General features: G+C 38.1%; 3 protein-coding genes across 4 annotated transcripts; 1 reads left to right on the top strand and 2 right to left on the bottom strand.

Moving 5' to 3' along the window:
• The first annotated feature begins 1,915 nt into the window (after positions 1-1,915).
• Positions 1,916-4,532, top strand: LOC103709213 (uncharacterized). 2 transcript variants are annotated; one of them, XM_026805449.4, is made up of 3 exons: positions 1,916-2,125; positions 3,454-3,670; positions 3,767-4,532. In XM_026805449.4, exons 2-3 carry the CDS (start codon positions 3,593-3,595, stop codon positions 4,292-4,294), a joined length of 606 nt encoding a protein of 201 aa, XP_026661250.2. In that variant the 5' UTR covers positions 1,916-2,125; positions 3,454-3,592; the 3' UTR covers positions 4,295-4,532. The 2 variants fall into 2 exon arrangements, with proteins under 2 accessions (XP_026661250.2, XP_088560117.2); XM_088703991.2 differs by having other exon boundaries at positions 1,916-2,168.
• A 1,044-nt stretch (positions 4,533-5,576) lies between these two features.
• LOC103709211 (uncharacterized protein At2g23090-like) lies at positions 5,577-10,761 on the bottom strand. Its single transcript, XM_039115748.3, has 3 exons — positions 10,458-10,761; positions 10,311-10,351; positions 5,577-5,874 (listed from the first exon to the last, which is right to left on the bottom strand). The coding sequence occupies exons 1-3, from the start codon at positions 10,528-10,530 to the stop codon at positions 5,755-5,757; spliced, it is 234 nt and encodes a 77-aa protein (XP_038971676.1). The 5' UTR covers positions 10,531-10,761; the 3' UTR covers positions 5,577-5,754.
• A 5,360-nt stretch (positions 10,762-16,121) lies between these two features.
• Positions 16,122-23,660, bottom strand: LOC103709275 (myosin-2 heavy chain-like protein). Its single transcript, XM_008794545.6, has 5 exons — positions 23,336-23,660; positions 18,763-18,924; positions 18,510-18,682; positions 16,491-18,252; positions 16,122-16,411 (listed from the first exon to the last, which is right to left on the bottom strand). Exons 1-5 carry the CDS (start codon positions 23,453-23,455, stop codon positions 16,358-16,360), a joined length of 2,271 nt encoding a protein of 756 aa, XP_008792767.4. The 5' UTR covers positions 23,456-23,660; the 3' UTR covers positions 16,122-16,357.
• Between the last annotated feature and the right edge of the window lie 691 nt (positions 23,661-24,351).

The following is a 24,351-nucleotide window of genomic DNA, read 5'->3' as shown; positions in this document are numbered from 1 at the left end:
GCATAATTTGATCACTTATTAGTTATTATGATCCTTATAATATATATTGGTGGGCTCATGGCTCGTGCTTTTGGGAAGCCCCATGCATGGGACCCGTCACCCCGTACCTCTGCGCCTTCTCTCGCCGGCAACGCGTGCACCGATGTCGGGCCTTCCTCTGCCCTTTGAGTTCGGGGGGTTTATCCGCAGGACCTGTAAACATGTGATGATGTAAAACACTACTCATGCCCGCCACCAACCTCTCTCTCTCTCTCTCTCTCTCTTTCTCTGGCTCTTTGTGGGCATATACTTCGTATTCATCCACTGCTTTCATAGGAAGTGGATCTGCTGAACTTTGCCTTGCTTAAAGAGACTTTTGTCAGCACACACCAAGGAGGCAAGGACAAGGTTAAGCCTTTCTTCCTCCCAAAGAAACGGATAGATTTGTATCCTTGTGGCAATTATGACGCATATCTATGGTGTCGTTGCATGTTTTGAGTGATGCTTACTGGGTAGTTAACTGCCTGTGACAATGTACCTCTGCTGAGGAAATGACGTTTTTTTGCGGACCCATATAGATTTCGCTGCTGATGGATGATGATCAGAAGTGATACTTTAGTGATTGCAGATATGCCTTTATGGTCTTGATGCACTGGTTGGATGGACCCATTTAGACCGTAGCATATGTGATCCAATCATGGATGATGGATAGAAGTTGCTACCATCAAGTAGAACTGTGATTTTTTGATTTTATTTGACATGAGAGGGAAATGAAGCAAGGTGAATTTGAATCTCTTTTGCTGGAGACAGTGTGAGAGAGGGGAAAAACAAAAGAAAATAATCAAAGAGAACTAAAGTCGAAGAGTTAAGACTGGCATGGCAGACTAGCTATTTGGCCAATGGGCAAGGATTCTAGGGGGCTTTTGATGATTGAGAATGGGATCTGGGATTTTTCTTTAAAAACAAAAAGGTAAAATAAGTAAGAGAAGGATTGTGAATGATTTTATTTTTGTGCAAGGATTGTGAAATAAAATATCAATTTTTTTTCTTTAATTCTCCTGTTTTCATCCATATACTCTTACAACTCTAACCAGCTATCATAGAACAGAAAAACAATATGGACTACCTTGCTGCGATTATAAAATGAGCCAAACTTCAAAACATGTAGAGACACCAACACCCATCTTCTTGTATGGAATCTAACATGTACAATTGCAAGTATTACAATTAAGTATTATAATTAGAAAAACATCAACCAACTTCTCTACAGAGAGAACTCTCCGTATCTTGTTCCTAGTTCTCAGACCCACAAATCATGGGAGAATAAAACCCAGGTAATGAATGGTGGAGTTGACCAGCAAAAAAAATTCAATAGTTGTTAAAAACCCATGTATGATTCTGAGACTAGATTTAAATGCAACATTATGAACTGCTAAATTAAACTTTCAAATTCTTGTACAAACATAATAGCTTTACTCATTGGCTGCCAATAGGCCCTTCTCAGGCTGATGACAATGAGAAAGCTGCCTTCTTGCTACAGTTAAAATTGTAAATAAACAAAAATATTCTCATGTGGAAGTGTTATACTCTTGCCACATTCTACTACCCTTTAAGTCTATTGCAAGTCATTAATAATATATACAAGAACAAAATCTTAATCCATATGAGACACTCTGACAATTATATATATGCTGAGAGAACAGGTAATGATGATAAGAGTTCCAGGGCCATGTGAGTTACCATGGCAGGTTTAGCTGTCCTGTTTGATGATTATCTGAAACAGTGCTCCATAATATTCCAATACCACATATAATAGCTAGGTCTACTTATTTTAGTCTTGTACTTCTTGGCACTTTCTGGGGCATCTTTTCCCTGATGCACTTGAGCTGCCTTGGCTTAAGGGACTAGGATTTGTTTGGAGTGCCTACATAACCCACTAAAATATTCTGGTGAGAGCCTCTAAGAGGAATCTTATATCCTTCCTGCCCCACCAGAGTGGGAATGAGAAGATTGTTGTTTTTATCCAACGGGAAACTGTGGCCTATGGGAGGATATGAGAAGAGGAAGATTTGAGCTCTCCATGGATGCAGCTATATTTTCTCCTCCCTCCTCATAGCTAATAACATCTTCTGACAGATACTTACAGGTGAGGATGCCTACTTTACATCTTCCTCCTCTTTTCACCACTTGTAAGCTCATTCAACTCCTCTCTTACTTGCAGAGAATGCTAATCATATAGGAAGTGATTACAAAACGTCTCTTTTATTTTTAGATGCTTTGATCATGTACATGAATCTGTTTTGTTCAAGGCTCTTTTCCTAGGACAGTGCTTGCTTGTTGGATAGTTTTAAGCTTCTGTCAGAGAGCAGAAGCTTGCCTATTGTGTCTTCTATATTTGCAACCTATTTGATTCTTTTAATTTCCTATCACCACCACCACCACCACTATCATTATTATTGAGGTAGAAAAAATAGTTCCTGTGATGTTTTGTAAATATATGTTCTCAATGTACACACTCCACCATCTGTTATCAGTCTCTGTTTTGCGAGCTATTGATGGAATCCTTGCAAGTGTTTTCTCTACTAGCAAGATGGTGGATTTTTCACCTGACTTCTGTTAAAGAAATTAATGCAAGCATGCCACTTTCCCGTCAAATATAACCATATCCTAGCTGACAGATAGCAAAGTTAAAACTATCTGACCAATTACTTGAAACAGCCAATTTTGCTAAGCCCATAACTTGGGCAAATGGCCTTGGTACTTGCATGCAGAAATATGTTCATAGATCTGTTTTGCTATTTAATTTAATGGAAGTGTGTTCCTTGGGACCTTGAGAAGTAGCTGATATATGTTAAGTAAACATGGAAATCACCAGAATCTTACTGTGGCGTCGAATCTTTCATTAGATCAAATTGCCTTCACCAAAAACACTAAATTTGGGTGGAAGCATTTTGATAGGTTGCATGTCACTAACTCCAGGCTTGACTGCCCTTTTATGATTGCTTACAATTAAATTGGCGTTGGTTTCTTTGGAAGATGTTACTGCATTCTGCTTAGTTTGATACTAATAGACATTTGAATTTTCTCCATGCCATACTTATTTTATCATGTCCTCTATTTATAAGGACAGTCCAGAAAAAGACACCGTATAACTTCAAATTTATTCCTCCCAAACAAATGACATCCAGCAAGCAATCGAATAGAATATAGTTCGTCTGCTATGAAGTTGGAAGTTGTTGCAAAGAATTCTTGAAGTATAACCAAAAAGGAAAAGCACCATTACTGAAAGTGGAGTACCAAGTATCAGCATAACTTACAATCATCATCTTCTCAAATTTCAGATAGAATCTGACCTTTTCTTTATGTTGTTATCTTGGCCATCAGTTACAATATTGTCAACCATCATGAAGCATCTGTTTCAAGTGCTAAAACCAATCAATCATGGTCCATGACTTAGAATCTGAATATATGCAGGGTTCATTCAGCATTTGAAATCGATAGCTCCCAGGAATAACTGGAACGTATGGAGATCTAATCAACATCCATATTCGACAGAGTAGCCGATCAGACAAACCCCAAACCAAATCGCCAATAGACAATCCATAGAAGACGGATGAAGTTCCTGAAGCACTACGATAAAGAACGAGTAAAAATGGCCATCCTGAAGCATGAAGAAACCTTCAGACAGCAGGTAGGCTCTCTGGATCTTAGATTCCCTCTTTCCTACACCTGTTTCCATTTTACGTCCTAGTCTGAGAGCTTAAATATGTCCTCATGCATCGATAAGGTCCATGAACTCCATCGCTTGTATAGAGTTCAGAAGCTACTAATGAGTGATATGAAGAGCACAAAACTGAAGAAACAAAAAGATCTTGCATGTTCCAAAGTTAATCTCAATACGTGGAATGGGGAGAATGAGACAGGTTCATGTCACCCAAGTTATAACAACCACCATCAGAGAAGGCCTCGTCGGCCGCTAAATCTGGAACTCCCAGCAGAAGAGTACATAGAAAATGCTGAAGAAGATGTGATGTTAGAGATCGAACAAGAAAGTGACGTAGAGCTAACGCTGGCCATAGGAGGCAGCCGGAGTGAGAGACACGGAACTCCAGGAACGAGCCTTTCCTCATCTTCCACTGGGTCAAGTGGGGTGAAATCGAGAGGCCATGAAGGGGGAGTGAGCCAGGCGCCAGATATAAACGTCAGCGTTGCAAACGAGAGGAACAGTCCCTTTAATGTTGGAGAAGGAATGAGACAGGATAGAGTAAAGCCGTCACCTTGGCTCTTCCAATGTCTGAGCCTCAAGATGGCGTGACCTTCGTGGATTGCAAATGTTTGTTATAGTTTGGCAGTCGATGGCATTTGGTAGCTTCTTAGATTAAAGCCTTCAGTCATTTATGCACATCTGCTGACCAAACCATGGGTGATGCTTGAGTTGACCATCTGGCTTGTGCTGAAACAAAGTGGTCTTAAATTCCTTTTTTTTTTTTTTTGTAACGTATGAGAAACCGGTTGACCAGTTTTGCAACATGAGGACTTCCTCTTTACCGCTACCGTCCAAGCATACTTAAGTGCAGAATTTTGATGGGACCGGTCTGCCAATTAGCCTTCCTCCTCCTTTCTTTTTTTTTTTTTTTTTTTTTTTTTTTCTTTTAGATCAAAACAACTTTCCATTTCATAAAACCCTAACGTGAGTACAATCTATCAGATCAAATAAAAGTAAACAGAACAATTAGCCTTGAAGACAATCTAGCAACTGCACTATAACACCCTCTAATTCTTTTTTTAAAAAAAATAAATTTAGTCGCATCAATTACCAGAATGTCCCAAAGATATCCTAACAAAAAAAAAAAAAACCACTATCCAACCAGCTACACTATTGACACAAAATATGAAGTTATGCTCAATTTGAATAGCAAAGTGACCCACTGATTCTTGAATAGCAAAAACTAACCACAATAGTTGACTTTGATATTATCTACTTCAATGTGGTTCGGCGATGAGAGGGAATTGTAGTTCAGCTATCAGCTTTCACTGCTTTTGGTTTGGCTTGGCTGAGCACATAACAGTAACAAGCATGGCTGGCGGCTTTATGATGCTGCTTAAGAAGATACCCTGGGTAGCTGCATAAATCCAATATCCTGCTATCCATCTACATCGACATATAAGCAGCGAGCAAACAGATGTCGACCCTTCCAGCTAAAACATATTATTCTAGACCTTAAAATGTGTATGCAACGTAATCGCTGCCCAGAAACTAATTTTCCCAATGCTACATCGGCAACGCTGAAACTACTTGCAAGTTTTTACCAAAAAAAAAAAGAAAACTACTTGCAAGTTTAACTACCATCATTTTCAGTTAATCACAGGCAAGATTTCTTTCTGCTGAACATATAAGATTACTGATATTTCAACCAATATTTAGTTAGTGCAGCATGACACATGGAAGCATAGGCCAAGCTGTCATCTCACGGCAGCATTACCTCACAAACCCTTGTTATTGTCATCCTTTTCACGTTTTATGGAAATTGCCAGGAACCGCATCCACAAAAAAATTTAGACCATCATGAAAGGCAACCAGAAAACAGGCAATGGGCTAGACAGGAAGCATACCAACTTTCTCATAGTTCGAAGCACAACAGACTGGATTACAAACGTAAAGATGCAATACACATGAATACTGCAAGGGGGATAAAGTTTGCGTCCTCTAAGTTATAGAACATATCCATATCTAATGTAATTTGACTGGAGATGATGCTTCTTCCTAATAGCTCTCTACTTCTTAAGGTGGGGAAAACACTGATAGAGATCGGATTTTGGATGCTTTGCTTCAGCATGTTCTCTGCATTTCACTTCCGATGTGGTACAAATGAATGTCTGCATGCATACCTTGCACTGCATTCAGGACAAAAAGAGCAAACGTGAATAATTAAAAAAGGCTATCACATAGGAGACCTAAATAACAATGATGAAATCATGGCTTAGTAATACCAACATTATTCAAAACGAATCATAACAATTAGCCTGAAAATTCAAGTAATCTTAGCACTGCACTCAAATGTGCAATCCGTGCATGAAGTGCTCAGTGCAAAAATGAATGCTGAGATTGGTGGCATTTATGAAGTCTCAACCAACATGTTCAATGTTAGAAAGCAAAAACAGCAGGGATAATCCTTCAACCAAAAGAGAGAAACTTATTCTTCCCTCCAAGTATTCAACGGTTTCATAACAAAAATTCCCCGCTGCCAATTTATCTCCCTATGTGTCCCTAAGGACAGCATTGCACAGTCTGAAGGCAACGTTTCCACTCAATGTGGATATACAAAAACTTCTCCATGTAAACACTAAATGATCTCATTAGGGAAGTGAAACAATATAGCAAGGTATTGCTAAGTTGCATCCATCATGCATACAATCCCGATACCTAAGCTTTCAGAATCTAATATATTAACAACAGACTTAGAATTGTAATCAATATTACAGTTAATACACATTTTCCAATTTTTCTAAATAAACCATAAAATAACTCCACAAGGGAGATGCAAAAAGAAAAAACTAATAGTTCAGTAAAACTTTGCATTTCCATCAACAAGATACAATGTATGTTCATCATCAGCTAGCAAGGAATAAACTTTGCATGGACCCATAATAAGGGCATCCTTGAGAATCAGTGATCATATTCTGAAATCTTGTTTCCATAAATTTATTTTAGCCAAAGCAAAATTACTGAAAAGAACAAGGTAAAATTCTACCTCGCTGGATTTGAATCAACCCTGGTTCCATTCCATGAACTTGATACATATCCCACAAATGCAAAGTTTAAAAACTTCTTGACCTGGAAAGATCTTTCTTGGTTTTGTTGCTAGTGTTACAATTTAGTACAGCAAATCTATGCTTAAAGTCACTTCACAAAAATTGCAAGTCACAGTTTTAATTTATTTACTTCTTAGCAAAGGTCAACGATGGTCAACCACCAACATAAATGCTTGACCAAAGTTGGCCATGCATGATGATCTGCCGTTGTCTAATTATGTTTTTCTAACATTTTCAGAGCGTCAAGTTTATCATGCCAAATATCTAGAATTAGAATCACATTTTGGAAACCCTCTTGCACATAACTCACTTTTTGGCTCCGAAGATTCTGATGATGCTTGCAGCCAAAGCTAATGCAAGTATTTAACTATGTGAGTAATTTGACCCTGACTGACATAGATGACAACTCTAAGATAAGCAAATGCATCACTTATTAAAACTTAGCATCCACTTCCCTGCACCAAACATCCCACCAAAACATCCCATAAATAAACAGCTCTTTTTCTCAGAGTTTGAGATCTAGAATTCTAGGGATAAAGAAGGTTACTACGTGTTAATTAAGACAGTAACTTAAAGGGGCCAGATTCTAGCCTTGACCAACTGATTCAAGCATATTCACTTTTTCTTCTATTTTTTTCTTTTAATTTTCATCACTCCTATTGCCTATAGCTTAACTCCTTTCACTGACTTTGAAGTTATAAAATTAACTTGTTCCTTTTATTGCCCAGTAGCAGGTGTTTTGAAAAACATTCTTCTACTTCATAATTAGTATAATTTAGTATAAAGTCATCTACTTCATAATTGAAAAAGTATTTGGACAACTATGGCTGGATGCTTTTTTTGCAAAGTTTGCAAAACCAACCCAAGCCATCTGGTTCAAGGTATACCGAACCGAATTGATGCGGAACTAGGTCAATTTGTTGGTTCGGTTTGGGACCTGGGTCGAAGCAGTCAAACTCAAGCAGAACTGACTGATTCCACTCATTACCCAGTTTCGAGCAGTACCATAACTAGGACGAGAAAAGAGTGCTGGGACTCTAGCTTGATACGGTTATTACCATACTGAATTGGTAACATACCGGTATGGTTTATGATAGCGATCTTACAGGCCTTGCTGTTTTTAATATAAATGAAGCTTCAATTTACAATAGATTTAGGATTAGTTAATGTATTTATTTTCAATACATAGAAATATAGATATGTATTCTTTAACTATTAGAAATATAGATATTTTATATGTTCTTGCAATTTTGGTGCTCAATTTTGGGCTATTTTTCTGGTGGATCTTGAACTCTTGTTTCAGCAGGCAGCATTTGGTTGTGAGATTAACCTAAATAAAAGAGGGGATAACAGGTTATCCTGCCAAACTCTGCACCTTTTCATGAGATAGGATTATTCCTGTCAACACAGGATACCCCACTTTTCACAAAATAAGCCAACCAGATCCGCCACCCAGAACTGACGTATCTAGTGATTTGTCTGATGAGCTATTTCTCTCTTTACCCTCTTTTCACTTTCTCTTTCCCATTTTTTCATTACATTTTTCATCCTATTCCTTTGATAATTACTCTAGTTACATAAAACAAGGTTACCTCTATTTCCCAACTAAATGCAGCTGTAACGTTTAGTGCCAAAAATTCTTACATTAGGTCTAGCTGCATTAGGACCCATTTCAAGTCATTAGAATTGTCTTTGTTCGATTTTGATTTCTTTTTCTGATGGATCTATGGAGAAAAACTATCTTGTTAATTCAAGAAATTTAAAAGAATTTTATATGTTAATTTTTTCCTTTTTTCTTTCTTGGGCATGCGAAAATGCCTGGAGATGTCCTAGCTATATAAGGAGGCTATTTGGTAAATCTTGCTATGGCTTTTAGTACAAAAGGAGGAGGTGTAATTGGTTTGATGCCCGTTAAAAAAATAAATTTCTCTTGTTTTATTTTTCCCATCTACCTTCTTCCTCTCCTCATATTATACTTCTCCTAACCCCACTTTTACTCAATCCTCTATTCTATTTGTTTTTCTCTTCTAAATTGTAATTAGGCACATCAAATTGAAAAAGTAATTTCTGCTAATTACATCAGTCCCAGATCTGAACTAAATGAGCCTATAATCAGTAACCTGCAGCTTTTAATCAATGATGCACCATCCATCAAAAGGTTATCTAGAGATAAGTATGGAAGAAGCTTGCCAATCAATGAAATTATAAAGAAAGCAATCACAACTAATGGATCAAAAAGGCTAGTCTAGCCCAACGACCGTGCACATTAGGTGGATGGGCCACAACAAAAAGAAAGAATAGCAGCAAGCTTGTAAAAGGTGATTTTTTTATTTCTTTAAAGTGGTTGTATGTACAAGTAATACAAACATGACGTAAAGCATCATCATGCCAACCAAGACCAACTACTTCACATCCAAATGAACCCACATATTGTTCCTAAAATTTTTGACACAGAACACATAAATGTGTTGTGTATAGACACAATGATAGCAAAAGGATCAGTTACACAACTCCCACCAGTGTTTGTCAAAAGCCCTACATGAGGCCTACAATGCTATAATAAACTATGTAAAGGTACAATTAACCTCTTATAGAACTTCTTCATCATGGCCTACAAAAAAGTTAGTATGACTAATATTACATGCAATAAAACGTTAATTTTGATGGGGCAAGCTGATCAGGAAAACCAAACAAAACTGTGAGATATCTTAATTTCTTGGGGTTTTCACTAATTAAAGCATGTCCAATGACACAACATATGTGCAAGTGTGAATGTGAATGCAGCTCTACTGGCATGCATGTTATACTACCTAATGTAGAATAATTTATTTTGCATATAATGCACACAGTTGTTCAGAAGGTTGGGGGCTTCAGGTTCAGAATAAATAAGAATTTGGTTTGCTCCAAATTACTTAAAGATTTATGCTTATAAAGCAACTCACAAATAACAAAAATATCTTATTGTTTGTAAGTACTGACCAAGTGTCATTCCCCATATTTGGTAACGGAAAGGAATCCACCAAATTCATAAGGTCATCAATACTCAGTATGTCCAGTGAAAACCCTCTGATAGATACTCGAATCTATTGTTTTCTAAAGAAACACAAAATTCTCTTGAAAGTAAAGTCTCAAAATCCATCCTTTCTTTCAGCATATTATTCTCACTATAAAAAGCTCTGATCTTTTGACATTTATTTTCATCTCTACGGATCCTTCCAAGAACCACTATGCACACAAACAAATCCCCCAGTAACGCAAAATAACCATGCCAACAAACAACCAACCATTAAAAATATCAATTTCAATGGATGATCCGAAGGCCTCGAGATAGAACGTTGTCATCCTTCCAATATTACCAGTACTCACCTTAACCATGAAGATTTCCACTAAATAAGAACGGATCCGCCAAGATCTGACCAATTACATACGATCTCGAAAGAGACAATGAAGAGATCTAAACCCTAAAACGTCTTTCAAATTACAACCTCATTCCAATTGAGAAGGTAAACGAGAAGAACCTGGATTGACATGGCCTTCTTGTTGGATTCCAACTGGCTCCCTGCACCGAAAACGTCAAACCATCGATCTATCGTTGAGAAAATAGTGGAAATCTAGAGAATTCCAACAGATCTAAAGATCTAGAGAGGGGGAAATGAGATCAAAACCCTTGGGGAGCTTGTTCTTCTCCAAGTGCTTATCGCGCGCCATCTTCGATTTCTGCCCGTTGCCTCCTCCCATCTCCGCTCCCTCTGCCTCTTCTCTTGCTCTCTTCGAAGCCTCTCTCTCTCTCTCTCTCTCTCTCTCTCTCGCTCGCTCGCTCGCAAGGGGAGACAGATGGGGAGCGAGAGGGATAAAAAAACGAGGAGGGGGAAAGGGATAAAAAGACGAGGAGGCAGTCGGTGGCGGCGGGCGAGAGGGAGAGGGGTGGGACGAGACGGCCGCGAACCAAGGGCTAATAAAATGCGAGTAGTTTGAACCTGGATTGCCGTATACTATTATTATTGAAGTGGTATAAACTTTTATTATTTCCTGCTGGCTACGGTCTCAATCCTTGGTTCCAAATACCCAAAACAACAGATTAGTTTCCCCCTTGCTTTAGATGACTTATGATAAGTGAGTCCTTAATCTTACTTAATGATTATTTTAGTCTTTCGAGTCTATGTATTATTGTATTTTTCTTGCAACTTTTGAAGAGGGAATCTCCTCATATGTTACTATTGTCAATGGTAAACTTGAATCAAAGTTGGATTAGCATCTATATAAACCCCTAAATTGAAGAGGAGTTTTGAGATGTGTTCAAATTCCATAATAGGATAGGAATCCACCTTGGTACATATGGAAACCGACTTTTGTTGACAGGGTGAACTGACCAATGAAAGCTCACCACCTAGTCGTAGGCTAACCACTCTAAGCTTGTTATATAACCGACCCAAAAGATGCGTGGAGAATCATCTGTATTTTAAATTTTTCTCATACCGACAACAACACGGTCATGATCACTAGTCATTTCCTAAAATGTGATATCCATGCAAATCCCACGACTGAGAAATATAGGTGAAATTCACGAACAAGATACATGGTTTGTTGCCTTATCAACCGGTGTACAGCTCCAAACTAGTCGACGATGGGCTTCGGTCCTCGTCTATATATTGCATTCCCGAGAACCTCCTCTTTCAACTCTCGTGCGCTACCACTCTGTCCCTCTTAGGCCTCCTTCTATTCACTGAGAATTGCATCTGACCTAGGCATCGAAGGATCCCTCATCGAACAAACCCCGATAGATGGAATTCTTTATTTTTAATACTTCAGATCAAAGCCAATGTCAAAGCACTAACCGAAGTCGTTCCTCTATTTCCTCTATCGTCCAATACCGACTCGTGGGTGCTCGACATTAGGATCACTGCCGATCGAGCATAGTGGCCACCGGAATATCGCTATGAAAGCGTACAACAATCCCATCTAATCTTTCTGATCCAAATGGCAAAAGAGCCAAGATCTTCGGTGACCTCCACCAACTCAATGCTTGGATCGGGCTGGTTCTAACAGTAATACACTGTGAGGACCCGTGCGGGCGTGTGTTTAGTCCCACATCAGTTATTCGCTGGTAGATCTTGGGTACTTATACAAAATCAAGGAACCCAAATAATAACTTCCGGCGAGCCATTTTGGGTGAGATCCTGGGTTGTTATAAATGGTATCAAAGCGGACCCGGCTATAACCTATGTGAACTAGGGGACACTGCAGCACGGATCTATTGGGGCTGACTACGGGCCAATCGTGGTGTTTGTGATTAGATTTGAATAGATATGAACCCTTAGCTTAACGAAGACGTCAGGGCTTGAACGGGAGGAGTTTGTGAGGATCCGTGCGGGCGTGTGTTGTCCCACATCGGTTATTCGCTGGGTAGATCTTGGGTACTCATACAGGATCAAGGAACCCAAATAATAACTTCCGGCGAGCCATTTTGGGTGAGATCCTGGATTGTTACAAATGGTATCAGAGCGGACCCGGCCCATAACCTATGTAAACTAAGGGACACTGCAGCACGGATCCATTGGGGCTGACTACGGGCCAATTGTGGTGTTTGTGATTAGATTTGAATAGATATGAACCCTTAGCTTGACGAGGACGTCAGGACTTGAACGGAAGGAGTATGTGAGGACCCGTGCGGGCGTGTGTTTAGTCCCACATCGGTTATTCGCTGGGTAGATCTTGGGTACTTATACAGGATCAAGGAACCCAAATAATAACTTCCGGCTAGCCATTTTGGGTGAGATCCTGGGTTGTTACATACATCTTATAAATAGATACTCTAGGAGCTGCTCTAAAGATGCAAATAGTGAGTCGCTAAGAGTCTCCTCTCCTCTTCTCCACTTTTCTTTTATTCTTTCCTGTTTGATACCCAAGGTTTTGTGATGTGGTGCCTTAAAAGTGGAAATTCTCAAAATGAAAAAGCTAAGGATATCATCAAAGACGTTCAGAGGCCGTGGCAATTCCGATTACACCTTAAATACGAAATGAAAACCAGTCTCCCATGCCTTCTGCCTCTACCAATCACTTCTTTGGTCTGGAGAGAGAATGATGCCCCCACTCTACTTTATCAATTACGACAAGCAAATTCCTTGAATGCTTCATGTTCGAGGATATTTAGTCCCTCCATCCTTCCATGGAGATTAAGCATGTTTAGAGAGGTTAATAACAATTCAAACTGGATAGTCAACAGCGGTCAGCTGTACGGAACCAACCTCGAATCATGCACTACTTGATCTTCGTAATATTTTGCATTGTCGTTTGGCACCTCTTTTTCTTATTTAAAAAGTCATTCTAATCCAGTCCTATCATTTTTCTTATCAATGTTTTTTAATTACTTAACAAAAATGTGCCCTTTTCTTTGATCATCTATTAGACTTTTTTTTTTTTGGGTTAAATATCATCTATTACAAGGAGAGTCGACTTAAAGATCACGAGCCAATTCTGAAGAAGTCGAGCTAATCTTAGAATGGCTGCAAACAGAATACAGATAGCAATAAATCAAGCTTTTTTGAGTCGACTCTAGTAGATTATGAGTCGACCCAAGCAACTACACGAGTTGACCCCACAAAAATATTAAAAGAAAGATGGAGTACAACAAAAATAAACACTTTCTTAAATCGACCTCTAAAAATTTCAAGTTTCGAATATGACTTCGTTGCTGTAATTCTTCTTGAATAGACTCGATTCTCCTCAAAATAAAGGTTTGGCTAAGGCAAAATCTTAGTAATCGATAATCGTTCCTAAATCAAAGGGTTTATCTTTAAAGAATTGTGACCGGGAAAACACAAACTGGATGCTGGTAGGTGAAACACTAATCCGAAGTCAAAAACGTGCGAGAGTTTTCTGTTATTTTTCACTCTATTAGTATGGCCAATGAGAAGACAGGTGAGGAAAAAAATACATACTTTGTAGAGGTCATATTATAAAATAGAATAACTCAATGCCTTTAGCCGTCTAATATTGACTTGAGATCAATGAAGACGTAGACCATTTATGTCGTTCCGTGTCTTCTTCTCCACCAGTAACGATGGAGAAACCAATCCAGAGAGAGAGAGAAAGAGAGAGAGAGGGATGGCATCCTGTTTTTGGGAAAAAGCTGATGGCCTCAAGAAAAAGCTCAATTGATTAGGTGTCGGCAGGGGCCTCCAACCCAATCCATTGGTGCCTCCTCGGCTGTCCTCCACTTCGATGGATTAGGTGATAAGCGATTTGGAGTCAAAAAGACACTGGAAGCAGCCAATTGAATGGAGGCTGCAAGTTGCTGGCAAGTCAAATGGCAGCAAATTCCAAGCAGCTTTCCAACTTAAGACCATAAAGGAGGGTACAAATCCGTTGGCATATTGGAGCAAGCTAGTTTTGTAGTCTAAGATTGCTAGAAGGTCTAGGGAGAGAGTGAAAGATTGCCCCATTGCTGTCTACAAGGAGAATTGTTTGCATTATTTAAAAAAAAAACAAAGACTGCTTGTGTGCTTGGTCATAGATGGTAGATATTGTAACATCTCTTCTATCTCTACCATATTATAAAGCAAACTCCTAGGTTGAGTAGATATTCATTGATCTCCTATGCTTCTAACAGGGATATACATGGCTGGAGTGCATGGGATGCAATTATTCAACTAAAATGATGAGTTATAGTCATTTAAAATGATGGATTTAAACAGTTGTAGGGGCCTGTGACCTAAGAAATGGTAGCAAGAGCTGGTTTTCTTTTTGGTACTTAAGTTCTTTACCTCTTTCAAAGACAATAAAAAAAATATCACCAACACAACACTTGCTATTAGTTCATGGAAAAAAAAAAGGAAAAAAACTTAGATACTAAAGCTATCTAGCACCATTTTTGTTTCCTATTTTTTATTGTTAAAAATAAAATTTTAGAAATTGGTGCTATTGCTTTTATTTTCCATCTTAAAAATTATTTTTAATATTTTTAAAACCTAAAAGTAAGAAATTCTTATTTTTAATATTTTTAAAAATAAAAAACCTATATTTTTAACCACCAACACCATCACATCTAGCATTGACTCGTCACCATCATCATTGCCTCTGCCATCACCACTAAAGCCACCATTATTATTGCCTCCATTGTCACCATTGCCACACCACCACTCTTATCATCGCAACCTCTACTACATTTTGGCACTTCTGCCATCCCTATCATCATCACCGTCACTATCATTATCTTTACTGCCTCTACTATACCACTATCACCATCGTCATTATCTTCACTATATCGTTGTGTCCTCTCTATCACCATCATTGCCGCCAACACTACCTCCACTGTTATCACCTCCACCACACCACCATCGCTATTATTGCCTCTCCTATATATCACTGCTAGACCAACCAACAATGCTATCATCATCTTTACTACCTTTATTGCAACTGTCAGCATCCCTACTCCTATCATTATATATTTTTAATTAACTATACCAAATATATTTTACTTTTTAGAAGAATTAAAAAATATATTTTATTTTGCCTCTTCTCTGCATCCCTAGACCAACCAACAATACTATCATCACCTTTACTACCTCCATTGCAACTACCAACATCCCTACTATTCACGTTATATATTTTTTATTAACTATACCAAATAAATTTTACTTTTTAGAAGAATTAAAAAATATATTTTATTTTATTTGAAAATTAAAAAAAAAATAAAAGTAATGCTAAATGGCACCTTAGTTTCCACTTATGTGAAGCAGCTATTCTTGGTTAAATGGAAGGGAGCAACTTAGTCACCCAAGAAGACCTACTTCAGCATAAATTCCCTATATTTAACTCAGCCCCAGCCAAGCGACCTAAGGCTTGGGCGGAAGTCTTGACTCTTGGGCAAAATATTAATAAAAGTTAAAATTTGAATTCCAGCGAGACCTGATGGAACCAATTAACGATTGCTCCAACATTGTTCATCCATTCAGATCCAGCCCAACTAAAATACCGAACGGGTTAAAGTCGAGTCCCAAATTTTAAATTAAATCCAATTAATATAGGTTCTTAGACGAGCAGTTTAAAGCCTAACTAGACCCAGCTATATTTTTAGAAACTTGGCTTAGATTACCATTTTATTTGCATATGAAAAGCAAACTTATGCAAAAGCACACCTACACTATACGCTTTACTGGCAAATTAAAAGAAGAATCCTAACAGTAAGCTTTGGTAATTTTTTTTCTTTTCCCTCTCTCTCACTTTTGAAACACTCATTTCAAAGTGTTTTTCTTTGTAACTTTCTCTAGATGCTACTTCATCATATATACCATCCATACATGATTCTATATTAAAAACTACACCTTCAATTCAACCCTGGCTTGACTTTATTGTTTTTATCTTTTTGTCATCTCAAATTTATCTTATTGGATTAAAATATAAAATTTTTATTTGTACCTGGTCTATCAAACCGACCTATTCCAATATTTCTAGGGCCTACTCAACATTATAGGCCCATCAAGCATAGTACATCAGGTAGGAAAATGAACATATCTTTAAGGAAATTCAGAAAAACATCAGCAAGGAAAAGAACCTCAGATTTACTTCATAGCTGCATTTCTCTCCTTCGCTCTTCCTCCTCAGCTTTCCTCCAAGCAGCCTGTAACATAACGGTTAGAATTTTTCAAAACTTTTAAACTCGGAGAAACAAGAAAGAGTAACAACACATCAATGCCTACCTTCTCTCGCTCAAGCCTCGAGAGGTGTGGTCGTATAGAATTTCCCAAGCTCAAGCCTCCCCATGCTTCTTGCAGCTCCCTTTCCCTCGCTTCTCGACGAGAATCCACATGCCTGATATAATCTGCTGATTGTTGAGAGGCAGCCAACTTGTCCTTCTCAAGTTTCGATTGATGCTTGACCAGAATTCCATCTAAACTCCCTGCACATTTTTTGGGTCGCGGATCACTTTTTCTCGCTGGCATCATATCTTCCTTTGTTCCAACGGCCAACTTTTCCTTCTCAAGTCTTGAAACATGCTTTACCAAGACCTTATCTAAACTCTCTAAAGCTGTCATATCGGCTCCTTGCTTCCTCTGGCCTCTCGGCATCACATTGTCACTTCCATGTTGCAAGGCCTGCATTTTCTCTGGCTTGACCAATACTTTATCAAGACCCATGTGTTCATTTGTTTCTTTCAATACCTCCAGTTTAGCTCTTTCAATACGAGACATGTGCTTAGTAGCATGATGCATCTCACTTGCAGTGCAGGAAGATGGCATAAGCATGCCATAGTCTATATTTTCTTTCTCCTCATTCAGACCTTGAGAAGTTTTCGGCTGTTTGCATTCCTTCTCATGTGACATGATCTCCTGTTCATGGTCTGAAGAATGGCTTCCTCCCAAATCAGGGGTGGACTCCGATAACGGTGCAACAATATCATTAGATTCAGATGTCCCATTTTCAGTGTTGATTTCCTTTTCGACATGGAGTTCCATAGTCTTCCCATCTTCTGATGAAGGACTGTTCTTGTGAGAGTTCCTCTTGGCTTCCTGGATCTCCCTTTCTAGTCTTGAGACATGCTTTACAAGTATGCTTCCAAGGTCCAAGGTGGACTCTGAGGATGCTGCAATACCATCAGCAACTGGTGTGTCAGGTTTTCCTGAAGCTTTCAGATTTTCTGATGCCAAATTGCTCTTCTTTAAATTTCGTGCTTCTTGAACTTCTCTTTCAAGCCGAGAGACATGCTTCACTAAAAACTTGTCGAGACTGGGTACTTCTGTCACAGTTTCTTTCTTTTTCAAACGGTCATCCATAGAACATGCAATGCCAGAGTATCTTCTTGCCCCTGTTCCTAGCGAACCCATTGTGCAGTTGCTAACAGGCTCAAGATCATGTTCTTTGCCAGTTTCCACTTCAAGAAGAGCAGCATTCAGACCACAGGTGGCAACAATAACAGCAAGAGAAGAAAGCTCATCTTCTTGCAAACCTTTAAGCCTGTCGAGCATCATGTCAACAAGCTCCATGTTTGATTTAGAGCTACCATTCCAATCAGCTGAAAATAGACCGCTTTTCTGCTTTCTTTCTTTTGTTTCTCTCTCCTGTTTCCTGACTGTATTGCCTCCAGGATCAGGTTCGCATTCTGAAGTTGTCTCTGATAATTCCACCACGGTATCATCAGTGTCGGGATTCTGACTGATTTTACGCAGAAAATCTCTAAATTCTTCTTTATTTGAGGAAGAGGGACAATTTGCAAGTCGTATAAATGCTTTCTTAACTGCTGCAGCGACTTCTTTATCTACCTCGAAAGCAGTTTCAAAAGAAGCAGTGACTGTGTGAGTGGATCTTCCTCCAATGGAAGCAGATATTTCTATTTCACATGGTTGCCTTGGACAATCAGGTCTATCATACATCATGACTCCCATAGCTCTTGCTGCTTCAAAAGCCTCTGCTGCAGACTTCTCTGCCTTCTCCAACTCAGCCACTGCATCTTTGCTTTGGATCCTACATAATGAAACAAAAAAAGATTGTCAATACACTGAGTTACTGCAAGGAGTCCACTTCGCTGAAGTGGTCTGAAGCTACTTCAGGGCATTTCTCTCTCAATTGGGCCAGTATAGGAATTCACTTTAGCTCCATATCAGGCCAGCCAAATGCCTGAAATGGTCTCCCACGGGCTGAACCAAGTTCCAATGCCCAATTATGGGCAACCAAACAAGCCTTTGTATAATGATGAATGTGATATTCTAGTAGAATGTCACCTTGATGCTCGAAGTATTCGGCACCAAGAGGCTTCAACCATTGCAGCTTTACGAGCCTCCATAGCTTTGCTTGCTGCCTCTCTAGCTGCAATCTTTTCCCTTGCCATCCTAGTGTAGTGAGGGTTGGCATTTCCCAGAGTTTCATCAAGAGAGAGATTCATCCCTCCAACCTCCTACAAGAAGTAACAGATATTAGTATGAAATGCAAAATGATCTGTAGAGCACACATATAAATTGATGGTGACAGTATTACCTGCAGGCGCCTTATTTTTCTCTTTAAGTAAGAGTCTGTCTTTTTCCGTGGAAACCAATTCACTGGAGAAGCACTTCTTCGATGGGGAGGCTTCTTAATTTGTAGTGTGGATTTGTTGATAGATTTTAGAATTGAATTTCCAATATCTTTCGATCCACCACTCTGTATAGAAGCAATCAGAAGCAGATACCATTAATAGCCTAATTCTATGATCTGTAAGTTTGCATATAATCTTTTAGGAGCAATATAAGAAAATGCTTCCATCTAAAATAACTTCATCTTTATATTATCAGCATGCAGCTAAGGTCATCTAAATATAGATTTCAATTAAGAATTTACAAATTAGATAATATGTATGGCGAGCAGAAATGACAACAATAAAAACCAGAAGCCACTGGTAACAGTTTCAACAAGAACACAATGACGACATGCCAATAGGCATTATCTTATTAATCTGGTCTGGCTGAAAATTCAACACGTGTTTCAACATATATTCTTCTAGTCCTCTTTGTTTGGAGATGATTTCAGCAGATACGTTAATTAGTAGGTTTTTAACAGTGCCTGATGTAAACAGAGGCAAGGTTGAATCAAGCTTGTCTTGGACATTGTTTTGAACCAAAAAACTGACAAAGTATAACAAGATTGATCAAATGAAAAGACATTGTCGGTTATGCTATGGCTTCACTTGGAAGTCTCAGTGTGGAAATCTCACTTCTACATTTAATTTCCTAATATGCCAGTGCTCTATAATTAAACCAACTCCCATATATTTATAAATACAAGAAACAAATAAAAACATTCAATATATGTGTATGCATATAAACATGCAAGAGAACAATATTGACACAGCTTCATAAAATCCCATACACCTGTGATGATCAGATAAAAGTAATGATAAAAACAAATTCATATTCATTATATCGAGCAACATCATCCAGGAATTTTCTGTACATTAATTAGTGGGAATGACATAGTTCCATAAATTATTGCATATATGCCTAATAAACCACCATGTTGCAACACTTGTATACTTATTGTTGGATTCCCCCCTCCCCTCTTCGGCACTTCTTGATGACTAATCTACATTATAACCACTTGCACATTTGGAAAAATGTATCGTCAGAGTCAAGAATGAGTATTAGACAAAGTAAAATGGGAAAATGTGTTACAAAGTCGCTCAAACAATGATGCATTTTAATATGCTTTGCTTAAATAAGCAATGACATCATGAGATTTAAATCTTCTGTTTCCATACCTAGAAAATTTTGACCTTTTAGGCCCTTCAATAGTAACATTGACCAGGAGAGACAAACTTGTCATGTTATACAGTCCATTGAAGTGCTGTTTTACTAAGGAGTTCCAGTAAAAATCAAGTAGAGATTGAAATTGGTAAGAAATCTTTGCGTATTAAAGAAATTAATCTGAAATCAGCTATAGTCTTTTCAAAGTTCAAATAGCAAACACCACAGCTTGCATTAGACTAAGGAGTTCCAGTAAAAATCAAGTAGAGATTGAAATTGGTAAGAAATCTTTGCGTATTAAAGAAATTAATCTGAAATCAGCTATAGTCTTTTCAAAGTTCAAATAGCAAACACCACAGCTTGCATTAGACCACCTTCCACAGTCAAGTCTGTAAACCAAGAGCACAGGGTATCCATGTGATCATTCTTCCGATAAAACTTCTCCATAAGTCAAGATAGCAGTAAACTCTTCTTCCAAGGTGAATCCCTTAAAGTGTAGAACTCTCCCTTGCAATATTAGCGTAACTTATAGTCCTCTTGAATTAGGTGCAGGTTAAGCCAGTAGGTCTAAATATATTATTGTTTTCCAGATATCTCTGGCTCATAACTCTTTCAACTATAGCTGTGTGCAAACGTAGCCAGATTTTCTCACCGTGCATTCAATTTTCCTTTTTACACACGTATCCACTTAGCATAAACTGAAAATAAATGTGCTTAGAATTGTCGATTTAAGTTAAACAGTTTTCAACTTGGACATAACATCAGAAAAATCAATTTAATATGAATTATTCTTTTTATCTGACATAAAATGTGAAATTTTTGGTACTTTCTTTAGTGAAAAAATAACAACATATTCTATTTTCATCCAGATAAGATAAGAAACTGGCAATCTGCCAACCCCAGCTTAGCTGCAAGACCAACTTGATGACTATGACTACCTGAAAAAATATACAATGTTAGTTCAAATTCCTACTTAAAAAGCTTCATCCAAATATTCCAAATAAGGCATGGGAGTGATGGTTGTGGCTATGTAATTTTTTTTAAACAAAAATGCTTGCTTTCTCAGTACAAATATGAGTGTGCATAACATGAGATATTCAAACATTGCCCGTCAACTGTTTCCTGAAACCTAAAGGCAAAAGTGAAGGCAGCTGTTTTCAGGCCGACCTCATAGGGCAACGTCACATTAAATTCAGAAACTTTTCAAGGGCAGAGCTTTTAAAAAGCAAAGAAAAACACAAATTATTAATATTTGAAAGACAAAGAGTAGATAAGAAATGGCATTGTAAAACACACTGCTGTGAGTCAATATAGTGGTAACTGTTTTGGCATCGACATATCTAAACTATAGATACAGTAATGGCATGTTCTCAACAAGTGGACAAAATTGAATATGTGGAATTTCTTACTAATATCAAGAGAGGAAGAATTTTATTGCTAAGCTCACCGATCCATCACATAGATCTTGGTTTGAAAATTATTCTCCTTTTCCTTTGGCATGCTAAGCATCCAAATCAAAAAGATAACCACTGAATTCATTACACACTGAAAAGCAAACCAGTCTACGATTATAAACAACATAAAGAAAATTTTTGAGTTAGATACCAGCTTTTCAGCCATGTTTCTATATTTTATTAATATATAATACATCTAGATGCTTGAGGTAAATAGAAATCAGAAATATCTTGGACCCCAAAATGGATCCCAAAATAGATACCCTAACCAGAACCTACGTGAACAAACTTAATCCTCAGCCGGATTTCTCCATTTTCAGGTGAGTGGGTGTCTCTTGTGCAGCTCTTGGTGGGTTTCAAAGCATTGTTCCTTAAATAAACCATAGCTTATATTGTCGAATCTGAAAAAGATTTTGTTTTTAACTTATGCACATACAAGAAAAGACTATGCCTTGCCTTAATAAGGACGCACATTTGTGATTAACAAATTAAAAATCAAATACACAATACAAAACTGTAAGTGAACCAACAGTTTCACTGTTCAACAATCAAAAATCTTCTTTCTGATGCCTACATACATTGAAAGCAGATATTCAAACATAATCTGCACCATAGCTTATATTGTTCCTTAAATAAACCATAGCCTATATTGTCGAATCTGAAAAAGATTTTGTTTTTAACTTATGCACATACAAGAAAAGACTATGCCTTGCCTTAATAAGGACGCACATTTGTGATTAACAAATTAAAAATCAAATACACAATACAAAACTGTAAGTGAACCAACAGTTTCACTGTTCAACAATCAAAAATCTTCTTTCTGATGCCTACATACATTGAAAGCAGATATTCAAACATAATCTGCACCACTGAACCATGTGAACCCAATCTAAGACATGGAGTAGACAGCATGTCGTACACACTGGTTATGCACTCTCTCTGCTTGTATCAAACCCCTACATGTATAGAATTGCTAATGTCTTCTAAACCATACCCAATGAAAATAATTACCATGATATTCTTTTCTTAGCTATCACAATATTTGTTTCCACTTAAAAGAATTACTTAATTCTGTGACCAAATACATGCGATCATTTATCATTTTTCATGCTTTGGCTAAACTAAAATTTCCCATTTTCCTTTTCTTCAGCTGGCTTGTCACCAACTTCTCGGTTGTTACCATATCCAAAAACAGAGTCACCAATATTTCTATTACAAACAAGGAATCCAAGTCGGGAACCAAACTATATACACAGCATGATTCAACACAAAGTTTAAAGCCAAAATTTTTTAAGTAAGCCATTTTTTATTCATACAAAAACAGCATGATACAGCGTAGAAATCATCACTCAGTTCTTTTCTGTCCAAAAAAAAATATATCCCATCTCTCTTTCATGAATATGCACATTCCTATCCTAGAACCTGTCAACTAAGACCAAAATGACATACTTAGACTAGGGCTAGAAATAGAATTAACTCCTCTCATCATACAAATCTGTGTTCAATTGATCGTAGTGACCGACATAATGAGACCCACAAAATTAAGAGAAAGAAAAAAGAAAAAGAAAATTCCAGTGTCACATGGTATGCCAAGATCGTGGTTAAATTTCAATCTAGAATTCCATGGGACACCGATCCATTATCAAGGGACTGAAATAAGATCAGAAGTTGTAGAACATCAAGAAAACCAAGAAAATTGACACAATCCAGCAATATAATTCAAAGGATCCGGTAACATCATCTCAGAAACACCATAGCGGATTTGAACAAGATAGATGTCTCACTCTCGCTCCGAAGAACAGACTAAACCTCAAATCTTGAGAGAAAAGGTATGGAAAAATAAACCCTAAAGTGGAGTTAGATTTCCTTCGAGAGTACCTTTCTGCCACTTCCGGTTGTGGGTGTCGTCGATGCTTCACGATGCGGTTCCTTCTTCTCCAAAACGTCAACGGCCTCGTTGCTCGCTCCATTTGATGCGGTGACACAGCTCGACTCCATGGCGTTGAGAGAGCTCAAGAAACGCCAGAGTTCCTGGGCAGAACAGAAGAAATGCTCGCCGAAACCAAGAAACCAGAGAGCGATGGATGGTTTTCCAGAAAGAAAAGGTCTTTTGAGAAAGGAACTATAAAACCCTAGAAGAAGAAGGGTTTCAAGATCTGATCAGGGGAGGTTGGGGAGTCGCAGTTCTTGAGAGAAGAAGGATATGGATTGGGGGGGGGGGGGGGGGGGGTGGATGGCAAAAATTTCAAAGAGAAAACTAGCCGTTACGGTCACGTTCCCCAATTAAAGATTTTCCTTTTTTTTTATTTTCCACGACCGGATTCGATGGACGGGTGCGTCGGACAAGGAAAATGACGTTTACTGACTCGCGCACAGGATTTTATATGCGGGAAGACAGTCTACCGTCCACGTTGTATGGTGAGAACAATTCCATCCGTTCGTAAAAGGTGTCGAGCACGGGCGTCTCTTTTCCTACCATGTAACGCCCATAAATGGTAACAGCAGCGCCGGTGGATGTCCGGAACCGGAATGTTCACGGTTCTATTGGACTCGTCTAATGAAGCATAGGAGATTATCCGAAAATTCAAAATAATTTTACAAAATGTAGTAATTAGATGCCAAGATTACGCGATTTTCAAGATAATGTAATAATAAGCTTTAGTTGTCTCGCCAGCCAAATCATTCTTGGTTCCAAGTCTCATGTAGGCGAAAGAATGCGAGTTTGTATTTGCTTGTAAGGAAAACCAAGTGTAGATCCTCTATTTTGGATAATTTTTTCCAGCTCGGTGTAACTGCATCACTGACATCTATATGATTCTGTTTTTTTAATCAGACGTAGATGATTGCAGAATCCAGGATTCTTTTTAGTTTCTGTCATCAAAAGCTCCCCAAAT

Source organism: Phoenix dactylifera, chromosome 9 (assembly GCF_051530095.1).
Source record: "Phoenix dactylifera cultivar Ajwa chromosome 9, Ajwa_hap1_PhDact_Kaust_v1.1, whole genome shotgun sequence".
NCBI classification, from domain to species: Eukaryota; Viridiplantae; Streptophyta; class Magnoliopsida; order Arecales; family Arecaceae; genus Phoenix; species Phoenix dactylifera.
The sequence above is the reverse complement of the archived record's forward strand: the minus strand, read 5'-3'. Positions and strand labels throughout refer to the sequence as shown.

What these genes read in the sequence shown, in the direction of transcription:
- LOC103709275 (XM_008794545.6), bottom strand. Translation starts at nt 23,455, where the DNA reads ATGGAGTCGAGCTGTGTCACCGCATCAAATGGAGCGAGCAACGAGGCC. An exon ending in CAACCGGAAGTGGCAGAAAG is followed by an intron (nt 18,925 to 23,335) that starts GTACTCTCGAAG and finishes GCTTCTATACAG; the next exon opens with AGTGGTGGATCGAAAGATAT. An exon ending in CGAATACTTCGAGCATCAAG is followed by an intron (nt 18,253 to 18,509) that starts GTGACATTCTAC and finishes TTCATTATGTAG; the next exon opens with GATCCAAAGCAAAGATGCAG.
- LOC103709211 (XM_039115748.3), bottom strand. Translation starts at nt 10,530, where the DNA reads ATGGGAGGAGGCAACGGGCAGAAATCGAAGATGGCGCGCGATAAGCAC. An exon ending in GAAGAACAAGCTCCCCAAGG is followed by an intron (nt 10,352 to 10,457) that starts GTTTTGATCTCA and finishes TTTTCGGTGCAG; the next exon opens with GGAGCCAGTTGGAATCCAAC. An exon ending in AGAAGGCCATGTCAATCCAG is followed by an intron (nt 5,875 to 10,310) that starts GTTCTTCTCGTT and finishes TCCTGAATGCAG; the next exon opens with TGCAAGGTATGCATGCAGAC.
- LOC103709213 (XM_026805449.4), top strand. Translation starts at nt 3,593, where the DNA reads ATGAAGTTCCTGAAGCACTACGATAAAGAACGAGTAAAAATGGCCATC. An exon ending in AAGAAACCTTCAGACAGCAG is followed by an intron (nt 3,671 to 3,766) that starts GTAGGCTCTCTG and finishes TGCATCGATAAG; the next exon opens with GTCCATGAACTCCATCGCTT.